The 15,909-nt window shown below is 36.9% G+C and overlaps 1 protein-coding gene across 16 annotated transcripts in view; it reads right to left on the bottom strand.

Moving 5' to 3' along the window:
- Positions 1-15,909, bottom strand: part of LOC131527003 (centrosomal protein of 128 kDa) — a 73,729-nt gene that overhangs the window by 40,878 nt on the left and 16,942 nt on the right. For 15 of the 16 annotated variants that reach the window (XR_009267582.1, XR_009267581.1, XR_009267587.1 and 12 more), the window contains 8 exons: positions 14,347-14,421; positions 13,762-13,897; positions 13,542-13,681; positions 11,976-12,242; positions 7,524-8,132; positions 5,713-5,877; positions 4,555-4,731; positions 1,712-1,771 (listed from right to left, as the gene is read on the bottom strand). Coding sequence is in view for 2 of the 16 variants with exons in the window: in XM_058755801.1 (XP_058611784.1) it covers positions 1,712-1,771; positions 4,555-4,731; positions 5,713-5,877; positions 7,524-8,132; positions 11,976-12,242; positions 13,542-13,681; positions 13,762-13,897; positions 14,347-14,421 (1,629 nt within the window). In the remaining 14 variants the exon portion in view is untranslated. The remainder of the gene's footprint in view (positions 1-1,711; positions 1,772-4,554; positions 4,732-5,712; positions 5,878-7,523; positions 8,133-11,975; positions 12,243-13,541; positions 13,682-13,761; positions 13,898-14,346; positions 14,422-15,909) is intronic. The other variant, XR_009267586.1, reaches the window with a different exon arrangement.

Genomic DNA, 15,909 nt, shown 5'->3' with positions numbered 1-15,909 from the left:
TAATGTAAAAAGGCTTCCTATAGTTTAGAGCAGAAGCTGAGGTAGATTTTTATAATTGAATTTATTAAAAGAATGAGCAATTTCTTCAGAACACCACTGTTTAATAAAAAAAAAAATAATCATATTCATGTTTAGTTTTTTCCTCCTGCTGCACCGAAACCATACTGAACGGTGATGTCAAAAACGAGGTATGTACCGAACATGTTTGTGTATTGTAACACCCAGGGATTCAAGGAAAACGGGAAAGAGAACTTTACTTTAGCTTCCATATTTTTTAATCAATGGATTCATGTAATAAGTCTGACTTCTGAATACCAGTGTATGCTACCCAGTTTGACAGCAACAAGGTGTCTGATCAACCCCAGTTCCTGCTCTGCATTTTCCTTGTACAAAGTGTCATAATGGGCAGATGGAACAATTCACTGTGCTCTGTTAAAAGAGATCAAAACTATACTAATGCTGAAACTAAATAAAAGCTAAATATTAGTTAATAATTCTACAAAGATACAAAATTTCCCAGAAATAACAACCCTGATGCACACAAACATGAATTCAATCATAATTTTAAATACATATATTTAAATGTACTAAATATAAATAAGAACCAACAAATGACTGTATTGTCAGAGCCTTATTCTGAAAAAGCACAAACTGCCCACTAATATGACTTTAAAGACTTTAATGACTTGTAATTCATGTGTATTGGCTTTAAAGTCACCTATTTGCTAGTAATTAGTGTACTTTGAAAGTCTGCTGAATTAAGTTTTAGCAGCAATACACAACTGTACAATTTACAGGTTTTTTTCTGTATGTAAATGGACCAAAAATTCACCTTGTACTCAGTCTTCAAATTTTTCTCCAACAAAATGCTGTCTAGAATGAGATTTACTAGCAATAGCAAGTACAAATCATAGTTCACAGCTGTGATGTACAACAGGCAACTGGCTAGTTAAAAAGAAGGGCCTTTAATATCCCTTCCTGATTCAATAAAAATAAAAATATGTGTGACCCTGGACCACAAAACCAGTCTTAAGTGTCAATTTTTCGATTTATACATCATCTGAAAGCTGAATAAATAAGCTGTTTATTTGTTAAGATAGGACAATATTTGGCCGAGATACAACTATTTGAAAATCTGGAATCTGAGGATGCAAAAAAATCGAAATATTGAGAAAATCGCCTTTAAAGTTGTCCAAATGAAGTTCTTAGTAATGCATATTACTAATCAAAAGTGGAGTTTTGATATATTTATGGTAAGAAATTAACAAAATATCTTCATGGAACATGATCTTTACTTAATATCCTAATGAATTTTGGCATAAATTAAAAATTGATAATTTTGACCCATACAATTATTTTTGGCTATTGCTACAAATATACCCCAGTGACTTAAGACTGGTTTTGTGGTCCAGGGTCACATATGTCATACACTAATTAAAACTCTGCTTCTCGAACCATTTCATGGGGTCTTTAAATATACTCATGAACATTAGACACACCACTACAAACACACAGCCACAACCAGCTACACATGCATTTAAATGCATTAACATACACATTTTTGAAATAAAACCTGATAAAACATGACATTAAGTCCCTGAGACCTGGAGGATGTTTCCATCAGTCTGAGACAGTAAAGAACAACAGCTGTGTTAAGAATAGATGCATGATATCAGCTAGAAAATGGATTATTGAGAGCTCAACAATATACCTTAACTTCAGCAAGCCAGCGATGGGAATCCTTCTGCAGTCCTGGAGTCAGAGTAATGGCCTACAACACCGAAAACACACAAGGAGTAAAGCTGTTTTGCTACACAAATTATGCATGAAAGAGAGAAAGAAAAAAACCCCGAAATACTATACTGTATAATGAGGCACTATGTAAAACTGCACATCTCTGCAGAGGTTAAGAAGGAAAAACTATTCTGAATCATTCAGGCTGAACTTCCTCTGATCGTTTTTTTTTTTTGTTTGTTTTTTTGTTTTTTTTCCAAGACAGTGACAGTCTACTGGAGGACTGTAAACCTCAGAGATCTTGGGCTCTGTGGGAAAACCCCTCCGCACAGATGAATCATTTTGCAAAGCAAAAATAAACAGATTTACAAATTTCTCATTTAGAGCTATGTTGTACACCTCCAGAGTAAACGATCACGGGAGGTGGGTCTGTCACCTTTAAAAAAGCGAGCATGTGGAGCAGGATTGTGTTACGCTGACAGCTCACCTGTCACAGACAACAATGTTTAAACACCGCCATGCCGGTTTAGACTGCTGACACAAATGCATGATGGGGAAGGAGGCCATTTTGTCACTTTTTTTTCTTAAATCAAAGGGGGTTGCCAGCAGCAGATAAAAAGGTGTGAAGGATGCAGAAGAACATTAAAGACTGGAATATAACATGGAAGTTGACAGCTTGAGCTGAGAGAAAAGAAAGTGTACTTAAAAAGCCCTGAGAAACAAGTACAGACAACCTGCAAAAAGCAGGGAGTGACTTCACAGTTTAGAGATGAGACTTCTGTTCATCTAGGAGGAACACTTGGCACTATCAGAATTCATATTTACTACAACATTTTTCTATGTATCAAGGTAGTATTAGGTCCGAGTCCACCTTGTTGAGTCCTAGTTTTTAACCAACTGAGTGTGAGGGGGAGACGTTTATTTATGTCTTTTTATCTTAATTTTATGTTGTTACTTATTTTTTATCTTTTGTTACACTACATGGATTCATCTGTACTTCAAAAAAATTCTAGAGTCTAAAACTGTTTAATCCCCAGAAGTAACACCAGTCACTCAGAAATTGCCATTAAGTTAATAGATAGATACTGTAGCAATAGATGCTTTTTACACTAAGTGCAAATAACAATGTATTTTATTTACACCATGGTAAAAAAGCAGGATTTTCTGCTATTTATACTACTTATTGCAAATAGTGGCAATTATATGCACCTCAGTATTCTAGTACATTATAATTTAAGTCAAGTCAAGTCAAGTCAAGTCACCTTTATTTATATAGCGCTTTTAACAATACAGATTGTGTAAAAGCACTTAACAGTATCAAATTGGAGGATAGAGTGTCAGTAATGTATAATGATAAGATTAAACACTCAATTTTCAGTTAAAGGCATTTCATTATTGAATTCAGAGATGTCATTGTCTAGCTCAGTTTAGTTTAAATAGTATCTGTGCAATCAAATCGGCGATAATCACTAGAAATTAAGTTTTACACTCAATATGTTATTGCATATTGTTTTTTAATTTTCATTTTAGTTATTAAATGGATGCCACCTTACTGTGACAATAAAGCCCTTCCCACCCCTCCGCTAACACTACCCGATACTTTATTTTCAACCTTTTGATTATTTCCTTCATTTTTTTTTTTTTTTAATAAATGCTTTTCCGATGTGATATGAGATTTAAAAAGAAAGAAAAAATTTTGGCAAACGGCAGTCACAAACTCTGGTCGATCGTGTCAAAAAGTACGCGCTTTATCATCTACAACACTGGAACTGACATTTGATGAGTGTCTTTTGTAGTGTTGACTAGCCCAATCACACGTTGGTGGGCGGAGTTAGTATAAATAGCCTGTGCCAACAAGGTGGGCTATTTGCACTTAGTGTAAATAGACACTTCGTAACTTTATTAACTTAAAGGCAATTAAAATGAATTAAAGTTATTAACGGTCATTAAACATGCCATGAGGGCATGGAATTCATCAATGGCACACAACAGTAGCTATGTTCAAAGTTGCAAATTTACTTTGAAATAGCACATAAACATTGACATAGCGCATAAAACATTTGTGAATAAAGCACCATTTTCATTCAGCGAGATGAAGAGAACAATATTTGTAACTTCATAATAAACTGGTGCTAAATATCACTAAGAAAAAGGTAAAGGTAATTTGTTGCAGTAGGAGAAACCACTGTGGCTCTAATTTTTGTATATAATGAATTACATTACATAAATTACATAATATAATCATGTTATCTTGATATCTTGATCAAGACAGTTCTGGGAGGTAATTATACCAAACCACTTTGCCAACAGATTTTGCTCAGGCATTTCAGATGCTGTGCAATGAGGTCGGTCCGCTGATTAGTCCAGTTATGCTGTCCCATTACGCAAAGTCACATGACTTTTTGGATGCGCAACAAGGAATTTATTCAGTAAATATGTTTCCATCATAAATAAATGTGCATGTTTTCTTATCAGATAAAAGATTTTTCTGCCTCAGTTCAGCAAAATTTTAATATATATTTTTAAAATGTATGCGCATCTGGGTGTTTCCATCCAGTGTTTTTTAAGGGGTATCCCAAAATATGCATGAAAATAGGTGGATGTAAACCGCTATTGACATAGCTGACATTACAAGTCACATGCCAACATGGCATTTGTAGCTTGTCCAGATTTCATTCACACTACACATACTTTATAAGTCAAGTAGTAAGTTCTTCAGAAAAAGCAGCACATACTTTGACAGTATAGAAATTTGGATGCAGCTTTTACTATATTGCAGCATATGTTTTTTGTAGTGTAGTGTAGTGTGTGTGAGGGTACCTCAAGCTTGGCAGCTGAGTCTTTTGACAAGAACTGGCAGGCTGAGTCAATCTGAGTCCCTACGGCATGGAGGATGGACTCCTGTGCCGTCTGGAGGCCCGTGACCCTCTCGTGCAGCTCCGCCATGGAGTGCTCTGCACTCTGTCTCCTCTCCTCCTCCCTCTCTGCTAGCTCACCCTACATAGGACACAATAAGATAACATCTGAGACACTGAGATATGTGTGCAGGCACAACATTTCCCAGCTAGTAAGAGAAACACACTAACATGTATCCAGATTGATTTATCCTCTTTTATTGTTGTAGGCTAATGGTTATATATAGCGTATATTTAAAAAAAAAAAAAAAAACATTTAAAAATTACTACATATTGGTACTTGATTGTGTATTGTATGTTTCAGTAATAAGTTTTTTGAGGCTTGAATAAAGAATATGCTTTCTATGAAATATAGTAGTATAGATCACCCATTCTATTTCATTTTGCACTGATGACACATTGTTCATTTTTTAAGTGAATTTCTGCATGTGAATAATGCATTAGTATGATTAGATTCACATCTTTGGACTGAAATGTATTTGTCCAAAAGCCACTTTTCTGTCTCCTGGAGATGTTTATAAAACATTTATAAAACAGCAATGAAGTAATTCATTTGCTTTGAAGGTGTAGCCTACACACTGTCAAAAAAAGACGTACAAAAATGTCACTGGGGCAGAGTAACTTTTTATAAAGTACTGACATGTACAATTTAGGTCCTAGTATTTAATGTAATTTAAGTAAAGAAGGTGGTTTTCAGATCCTAGCACTTTTGCCTAGTTTAGTTTCAGTTCCTTGTCGGAGTTCGGACATTCATGCTCCATGTTTTGTCTTCCGTTGAATGTTCATTCCTTCAACATGAGCTTTTGCCACATGCTTTTGTTGAGCACCTGGCTCTTTTTACTGGCCAGGCATTCTTTTGTTGTCATGTTCAGTGTACCAAGCACATGGCTTGTGTTTTTAATTTGCTGCATACTTTCATGTTGTCTTGTTTTGTTTGAACACGCAGCTCGTTAGGGTTGTCACTGGATGTTCTTGTGTTGTCATGTCTTGTGGGAACACGTTTTTTTTGTTGTGTTTGTTTCTATGTGCCATATGTTCTCCTGTCTATTGTCTTAACCTTTACCTTCACATCCAGCTCTTTTCTGAGGGCGTGGTATTTGCGGAGGAGCTTAGCATGATTTTCCTCACTAGTGCTCAGCTGCTCAGTCAGTTTATCACATTCCATCTTCATTTTGTCCAGCTTCAGCTGCAGAGCTCTCCTTAGTTCACTATCGGCCACTGCCTCCGACTGCACAAGCAAAGAAACAATATTAATCACATTGTTTTCTTAATATCTTAGAAATAATGGTAGATTTCTAAGATCCCTTTGGGAATAATCTTGCTCTCTGGTAAAACCTGCTAATATTACCCAATAAAGGCCATGAACAACAACAACAGGTTTAAATATTCAAGCCTAGAGCAAGCTTCAGCCAAAATGCAACCCCTTGCATAAAGCAGGGCATCTAAAAATTGCTCTGTCTAAGCTATGGACAGCACCTGCCTGTTGGGTCTGTTGCTAACCTAGAATGGAGAATATCCTTGTGGCAATTTATGTAGAAATAAGAGCAATTCAAAAAATAGCTCACCGAAAAAAAGTTTATACTTATCCTCATGTTGTTCCAAGCTCGAGTTTTTTCCATTGGAACAAATATTCAGTGCTTCAAATGAGGAAAAAAACAAGTAGTCCATACCAAGCTACATATAAGTAAATGATGTGACTCTTTTGACTTTTTTGCAATCAACATAGTATGCATGCTTGCTGTTTTCAGTCAGCTTTTGAATATATTAAAGATTTATGCTGCCTCTGTACCTCATTTGAAAAGTAAGTTTTCTGGGGTTTATTTTATTTAATTATTTATTTTTTAGTTGTAGTAGTAGTAGTAGTAGTAGTAGTATAAAGACAGATTTAGCTGTCCATTGGGCAACCAAATTTGAAATCCTACTTTCATTTATGTATTTGTTTGTTTGTGTTTGTCCTGGACAAGCAGACAACAATTAATGTCAAGCCCTGCACAGAAAAAAATAACACCTTTACAGATTTGAAAGGACATAAGGGTGAGCAAATAATGACAGAATTTTAATTTGGGGTAAACTATTCCTCTAATCATGTCTGAAATTAATATTCGAACTAAGGATGGGGAGTCAACTCCAAAAGAGTCGATTACTCGACTCTGAATAGCTCTAGAGTCGGAGTTGACTCCAGCACTGGAATTGACTCTCGTTGTCGAGTCGACTTCCGAAATAGATTGTGTTCAATCATTAACCTTAAATCATTAAAAACTCACATAATAAACAAATCAATAAGTTTGCATTCATATGCATTTACTCATTTATTAACTGCTTGATAAAAAAAAACACTAACACTAGCTTTTCTAATCTTTTTGTATTCTATCTGTTTTCTTTTTATTTATAATACAACTAACAAAAGCAAAAAAGGCATCTAACACTAGCTTGCTCTATTCTTTTTCTATTCTATCTGTTTTCTTTTTATTTATTATATAGGCTAATTAAAAAAAAAAAAACTTTAAAAAAGTTAAAAGTTTTAAAAGTTAGCATTAAGCTAACTGAGGCTTGTTATAGCATTTGCATATCATTGCTCTTTTGTTGATTTTGATTGCTTCCATTGTCCTCATTTGTAAGTCGCTTTGGATAAAAGCGTCTGCTAAATGACTAAATGTAAATGTATTTTTAATATCAATGCTGTTTAAGACAATAGCGCCATCCCCTGCCCATTATAATGTGACAAATTCATAGCTCAGGTAATGGTAGTTAATGGTAGTTAAGGTAAAGGTAATGTCACCGCTAAATTAGAGTAATTTGGACAGTCACGCTAAATGGAGTCGGGAGTCAGAGTCGACTCCGAAAAAACTGGAACTGAACACCCCTAGTTCGAACCTTAAGGTCTCTGACAAGAGCCTCCAGTTCTTCTCGCTCTCGTTGATATAATTTCAGCATGTCGTGTACATCTCTGTCCTGTTGGGCTTTTCCTTCTTGCTGGGTCATTCGGAGGTGGCTTAGCTCCTTATGATGCACCTGCCTCTCCAGTTCCAGCTGTCTTCCAAAAGAAGAGCTCTCGTCCTGAGCCACAGCGAGCTGTTTTTCTAGATCCTTCTTGGAGCTCTCCATCTCAGCCAGTCTGGCAGCTAGGTCAGCTCTTGCAGCGCTCAGGTTCTTGACTGAGCCCTGGAGATCCAACAGAGATCTCTGCTCCTCCTCTTTCCTATGCTCCTGAAATTCCACATGCTTCTGTAGCCTGACGTTCTCCTCTCTCATACGGACCTGTAAGGAGATCTGCTTCTGTGCCTCCTCTTCCAGGCCTCTCAAGGTTTCCCGAGCCTCTTGGAGCTCTAGTTCTAAAGTGACAAGCTGTGAACGAGTTTCAGTAAGATCCACATTACAGCGGCGTACATCCTCTTCACGCTGAGCAAGACGTCCAAGAGCATCAGCCAGCTGTTGGCGTGCACCCTCCAGCTGCTGGCTAAGAATGCCTTCTCTCTCTTTGCTCTGAAGGACAAAACAGATTAAATACATATTAAAAAGCAAGATATAATGTAAAAAAAAACACTAACAAATGCAGATTTACAGATCTGTTTGTACACTTTTATCTTTTTTTGAGAACTGTTTTAAACAACATTTTCTCATTTTTAATAAGTTCACTTTTACTATTCCTTGCATTTTTTGTTCATGGATGGTGTGTAATGTCAGTGTCCAATGCAGTTTGTACTACAGATGTGAACAATACCACAAATTACTTGGGTTATTGCGTAGAGGTGTTCTAGTATTTTTAAAAATGATATGTCAAATCACACAGCGGATGGAAAAAAATAGCTAAAAAACACACTAACAGTGTAATTTGGTTTGGTGCACACACAAGAGTCCAACACCGTGGTATAATGAGCACACTCAGGCCCTAAAGAGAGCAGCCCAGAAAATGGAGCGAAGCTGGAGAAAAACTAAATTAGAGGTATTTCGTATGGCTTGGCGGGAAAATACTCTCTCCTACAGGAAAGCCTTAAAAACTGCTAGATCTGCTTATTTTACGTCTCTTTTAGAAGAAAACAAACACAACCCCAAGTATTTATTCAATACAGTGGTTAAATTAACAAAAAATATAACATCAGCAGGTGCAGACATTACCCAGCAGCACAGTAGTAATGACTTTATGAACTACTTTACTTCCAAGATCGAAACTATTAGAGATAAAATTGTAACCATGCAGCTGTCAGCCACAGTATCGCATCAGATAGTCCACTATAGATCCCCTGAGGAACAATTCCACTCTTTCTCTTCTATTGGAAATTAAGAATTGTATAAACTTGTTAAATCTTCTAAACCAACAACCTGTATGTTAGACCCTTTTCTATCTAAGCTCCTAAAAGAGGTGATTCCAGAAGTAATAGATCCTCTTCTGAATATTATTAACTCATCATTGTCATTAGGATATGTCCCAAAAACCTTCAAACTGGCTGTTATTAAGCCTCTCATTAAAAAAACACAACTTGACCCCAAAGAATTAATTAATTACAGACCGATCTCGAATCTCCCTTTTCTGTCAAAGATATTAGAAAAGGTAGTATCCTCACAACTATGTTCCTTCTTAGAGAAAAATGACATAGCACTGAGACTGCTCTCATTAGAGTTACAAACGGCCTGCTTTTATCATCTGATTGTGGTTGCATCTCTCTATTAGTGCTACTGGATCTTAGTGCAGCATTTGACACTATCAACCACAACATTCTTTTAAATAGACTAGAAAATTATGTTGGCATTAGAGGAAGTGCACTGGCATGGTTCAAATCGTACTTATCTGACCGCCATCAATTTGTGGCAGTAAATGAAGAGATATCATACCAATCACAAGTGCAGTATGGAGTACCTCAAGGCTCAGTACTTGGCCCCTTACTTTTCACGCTTTACGTGTTACCCTTGGGAGATATTATTAGGAAACATGGTGTTAGCTTTCACTGTTATGCTGATGATACCCAGCTCTATATTTCTTAGCGACCTGATGAAACTTACCAATTTGCAAAACTAACGGAATGTATAGTTGATATCAAAAACTGGATGACTAGCAATTTCTTACTGCTAAATTCTGAAAAAACAGCGGTGTTGATTATTGAACCAAAAACTTTTGCATGTAATAACCTAGATCACTGTCTAATACTTGATGGCTGCTCTGTAAATTCGTCAGCTAGGAACCTAGGCGTACTTTTTGATAGCAATCTTTCCTTCGAAAAACATGTTTCTACCTGTAGCATTTGTAAAACTGCATTTTTCCATCTTAAAAATATATTTAAATTACAACCTATGCTCTTAATGTCAAATGCAGAAACATTAATTCATGCATTCATGACCTCAAGGCTAGATTATTGTAATGCTTTATTGGGTGGTTGCTCCGCACGTTTAATAAACAAATTTCAGCTGGTTCAAAATGCAGCAGCTCGAGTTCTTACTAGAACCAGGAAGTATGACCACATTAGCCCGGTTCTGTCAACACTGCACTGGCTCCCTATTAAACATCGTATACATTTTAAGATCTTGCTAATTACCTATAAGTCCCTGAATGGTTTGGCACCTCAGTATTTGAGTGAGCTCTTATCGCATTATAGTCCTTCACGTCCGCTGCAATCTCAAAACTCTGGCCATTTGATAATACCTAGAATATCAAAATCAACTGCGGGTGGCAGAACCTTTTCCTATTTACCGCCCAAACTCTGGAACAATCTACCTAACACTGTTCGGGAAGCAGACACACTGTCCGTTTAAATCTAGATTAAAGACCCATCTCTTTAACCTGGCTTACACATAATATACTATCGCATTTCTATAATTCAAATTTGTTAAAAGGATTGTTAGGCTGCATTAATTAGGTCAACCGGAACCAGGAACACTTCCCAAAACACCCGATGTACTTGTTACATCATTAGAAGAATGGCATCTATGCTAATATTAGTCTGTTTCTTTCTTATTCCGAGGTCACCGTAGCCACCCAGATGCAGACTGTATCCAGATCAGATGGTCAATGCAGCCACCCGGATCCAGTCCGTATCCAGATCAGATGGTGGATCAGCACCTAGAGATGACCTCTACAGCCCTGAACATCAGCAGAGACGAGGACAACTAGATGAGCCCCAGAGACTGATCCCCAGTGAAGACCCTGTCTCCTAGACGGCCATCGGGATAAGACCACAGGAACCAGATGAGTCCTTTGCACAATCTGACTCTGCTTTAGCCTAGATTTAAACTGCTGATTTTGTCTGGCCAGAGGAGAATGACACTATTTCGACAAACTATTTCCCCGTCTAAATACTGTAAAGCTGATATAAAGCCACCCAGCTTTATATCAAGCTGATGTTAAGCTGCTTTGACACAATTTGCATTGTTAAAAATGTATTTATTTTGTATTTTAACAAAATAATACAATAATAAATAAAGTAAGATAATATAATAGATAAAAGCGGTTATTAAATAAAAATACAATTATTTTATAGCACACTTAAAAAATACAACGCTAATATTTATAATAGTACTATTATTAAATAGAATATAGTATTATTATTATATAATATTATTATTAAATATAATATTAAATTTTACAATATTTATAATATTTTTATGTTATTTCTTTCTTCTTCTTTTTTTACTTTGTAATTGTTTAAATTAATTTTCATAATTTTCAAACCTAAAATCATCAAACTTTTATTTTGGCAGGTTGCCGGCAAGTAAGTAGGTTACTGTTTTGCTGGTTTTAGCGTTGCAGAGTGAAGTGCGTCAGTGAATAAAATGTTAGAGATTTGCTCTGAAACCAGCAGTGCATAGCCTAGATTTATGCTTTCAGTTCCAATGGAAATTTTATACAGTATTACAGTTAGTCAATCTAAAACGGTGATTGTGCGTTGACAGCTGTCAGTCAAGTCAGTAAGCAAGGTAATGGTCTTAACTAATTTACACAGCGCATTTTTTGTGCACTACTTATGTGCATCCCTGCCCATTGACTTAAACCAAAAAAGGGTCACAGGGGTCATACTTATAAGGGATCTGAATAGACTTAGGGGTGGGCTATTTTCACTTGAGGCAGTAACCAACAACCAACAAAACCGAGCAACCACCTAGCAAAATGAACCTGCCAACATCTCTGCACCAGAATATCATAGAGACTTATCTCTTTTCATTCACCATTAAGCAACCCAAAAGCACTCACAACACCTTAACAATGGCCAAGCAATATTGCAAAGTAGTTTTAAATTTTTTGTAATGTTTTTTTTAATTTTTTTTTTATTTACTGACCATGGAAAGTATGGGGGGGGGGGCAATTTTGGATCACACTCACATGTTGTTAAGTCTCACCCGTTTATCTTTATCAGTGCTGTTTCTGCTGTTAACCTTTAGTTCCTGAAATTCTCGCTCCAGTTTCTTGCACTTAGTCTTCCACTGTCGGACTGCTTCCTGAGCTTTAGAGCGCAGCTCCTCTCTCCTTCTCTCGCTCTCGATCAGCTGAGCCTCCAGACGGCCACATTCTGACACATTTTCTTCTGAACGAGACTGGATCTCCTTCAGTTGGGCCAACATCTTCAACTGCTGCTGTTCACGTCGCTCCAGATCTGCTGAAAGAGCCTAGAGAGATGAAAGAAGCTAAATATGTAAGGAATAATTGACGACGCGAAGCGGAGTGGCCGTTACACCTCGGGTGTGGCCGTTACACCTCGGACCGAAGTCAATTATTCCGCTTATACTACGGTTGCCACACCTCAAGACATCGATCAGATGATATATTTCAAGGCATTCGTCCAGTATTTCTACTTAAATCGCTATTGTGAATAGGATTATTTCTTCCGCATTTCATCCAACGCCTCCTAATTCCAAAACGTCATTTTAAACCTAGTAATGGAGGCTTGAGCCATTGATAACGGACTAATGCAGTTAATACAGTTAATAACTAAGTTATGACAGAGAGAGAGAGAGAGAGAAAATTACCTCTGTGCATCTCTCAATAGTGTTCGGCGGCAATGTCTCTAGTTATAGTGAAACTTAGTTCATTTTCTTCACGAACAGCGCTGTTGTTGTTACCTCGCTTGTGAGAAGTCATGTAGTTTTTAAGTTGTTTACTGATAAAATCGTCAGAGTAGCGCTAACAACATTAGCGAGATGTATGCTAGTGTGTGCAAACTGTTATGTATGTGCGGTCTGTGAGGGGGAGAGAGTGGGAGAGACAGAGTATGTGCTTTCCGTACATAATAAAGCGTAATTTTGTGGACATGGACATGATCTGTCGTTTTTATCATATTGTTTACTATATTTATTTATTTGGCCAGTGTTGTTGTGGGTTTTTGTTATTTTGCTGCTGTAAGACCTTTGAAATAACAGAAATCATTTGACGAAGTGATATGGTCATGTAATGCGGTCAAGAGCTGCCTGGAACTACGTTCGCCATGCGTTTCCCTGAAAATAATTGCACACCTTAGAACGTTCGTCAGCCAATCAGATTCAAGCGGCCCCGTCGTATAATAATTAATTATTATATATCTATATCTATCTATCTATCTATCTATATGTCTTAAATGCCAATTTTTTAAAAAGTTTTTAAATTTTTTTATTTTTTTAAATGCCTTTAAAGTTGTCCAAATTAAGTTCTGCAATGCATATTACTAATCAAAAATGAATATATGAATATATATATATATATATATATATATATATATATATAAGCAGATGACTGGAGGCCTGGGGCTGTAACTCTGGTTCCTCCGTAGTGTCTGAATGGAGCGATCTGTGCTCTGGGACACAAACACAGCTCCTCAATGACTCCTCTCTCACTGAACTTTAATGAAACCATTTTGAAAAAAAATGAAAGCTTACTAGAGATTAAATCTAACCTGTTGAGCACTTGCACAAAACAATATCAAACACACAAACCTCGACCTGGAAAGCGAGCTGTGTTTTCTCTCTCTCTTTTCGTTCTACACTTTTTTTCAGTTCTTCCACCTCACTAGAAACACTGATTCTACCCAACTGCACCCGCAGGTCTTCAATCTCTCTCTCCAGTTCTGTGTGGCCTGGGGGAAACACACATACACATAGTGGTTAACCAGTATACAATTCACAAAACACTTGAACCTCACTCAACATATGTTACCGCTGTCAAGGCCTGTGACTCCTCTCTCCTGCTGTCTCCTCGCACTTCTCTGCTGAGACAGGAGTAAAGACAACTCCCTTTGCAAATCTAAACGCTCCTTCTCCATCTTCAGAAGCTGTGAACGCATGTCATCCATCTGCAGGCCAACAGCAGGGAGCCACACATTAAAAAAATGAAAACCATGTCCACCATTTACTCCTCCCTCATGTTGTTCCAAACCTACATAAAATTCTTCAATCCAAGACAAATAATTTTTTAAAGAATTGTGCTGTCCACTCTCTTCCATGCAATTATTCTCCAAGAGGCCATTCATTCCATATCCTAAGATTAATACTTAAGCAGGTCAAGCTTCAAAAATGCCACAGCCCTAATTTTAAGCACATAAAGGTTGCAAAAGCATGTTTAATAAATACATACTTCCAAATCGAAGATGAAAACTTTAAAATAAGTTTAGAATAACAAAGGTGAGAATAACATGAGGGTGACTAAATTATGACAATTTAAATATTTAGGTGAACAAATGAAAACATCTCTGCATCAGTCTGTTGCAAAAAGTAAAATTAGTGGAAGAAGGGAAAAGATCACCTTCTGAAGAAGGGTGTTTCGTCCAACTTCTGACTGATCCAGCTGCTCTCTGAGTCTCTCCAACTCCTGCTGCATCTGTAGACAAAGTCATAAAGACACAATTCTCACTTTATGACTATGGGCTTAAAGTCTGTTCTAATATAGAGCTTATTTCAGTAAGAGAAACACCCAAATAAGTTGTCTCACCACACTCAAAACAACTTGATCTTGGTTTTGGTCACATCTATCAACTAGATCTGTTGAAATCTTGACCTTTTTTCTCCAGATGATTTTGGCAGCAAATCAGAATAGCGACTTTATTCAATAATTCGTCTCCTCCACGTCACCCTTTAGCGCCATTTCGGAGAGTATCACATATGTAAACAACATATGCAACATATGTACACACATACGTTGCTGTACGGTACGGTGCTGCTGACACAGAACAGCATACATTGTTAACGTATGTGATACTCTCCAAAATGGCGCTATAGGATGACACGGAGGAGACGAATTGTTAAATAAAGTCGTTATTTTTGTTTTCTTTGCGCACAAAAAGTATTTACATAGCTTCGTAAAATTATGGTTGAACCACTGAAGCCACATGGATTATTTTAACAATCTCCTTGCTAAGTTTCTGAGCCTTGATCCTGTAAGGGTCCTTGCTTTCTATGGGAGGGTCAGAGAGCTCTCGGAATCTTAATTTGTGTTCCGAAGATGAACGAAGGTCTTACAGGTTTGGAACGACACGAGGGTGAGTGAACTATCCCTTAAAGAATATATGAAAAGTCCATCGGTTCACGTGTTTGAGGCAATACAGCGATCTGTCACAACACATTAAAGAGCCACAAAATGGTATTTATTGTTTGAATTTCTTAAAAAATTACAAAATTTGAAAGCTGAGAGTGGAGACCTTGTTTCACACCAGAAGTAACCTGCTCTGTCTTGTCTGTTGGCATGTTGTCAATTTCCTCTTTGCTCTGCTATGTATTTTTCACTGCATGAGAACATAATTTGTAGTGTGAGAGCGGCATTGTTTGTTGGGGATAGCAACAGTAACTAAGGATGGGCGGGATTTTTGCGAATGCTCAATTAAGACAGAACTATACAAAATTCTTCTTCTTATTATTATTATTATTATTATTATTATTATGTACATTTAGAGCTTGAAAATAATCAAAATGAGTTTGTTTGTTTAGTTAGTTTTCTCTAAATATGCTTTTTATATAAAATAATACTAAACATTCTAGGGTACAGAAAAGTTCCTCAAAGGGGTCATTGATTACAATTTCACCTTTTTAACTTTAGTTAGTGTTTAATGTGGCCGTTTGAGCATGAACAACATCTACAGTTACGATGCTCAAAGTTCAATGCAAATGGAGAAATTGTCATTTACAGAATTTGCTTTTTAAGGCCTACAACTAACGGCTGGCAGAGACTACAACGAGCTACTTCTCGGGTTAGTGACATCAAAAACCCTGAAATTTACATAAACCCTGCCCCCGGTAACATGCAACGGAGGGGGTGGGGCCATGTTGGGCTGCTAAAGAATAAGAGGAAGAGTTATTCTAGTAGAGTGTTGTT

This window comes from Onychostoma macrolepis, chromosome 20 (assembly GCF_012432095.1).
Source record: "Onychostoma macrolepis isolate SWU-2019 chromosome 20, ASM1243209v1, whole genome shotgun sequence".
NCBI lineage: Eukaryota > Metazoa > Chordata > Actinopteri > Cypriniformes > Cyprinidae > Onychostoma > Onychostoma macrolepis.
Note: the sequence above shows the minus strand (reverse complement) of the source record. Positions and strands in the feature narration are given on the sequence as shown.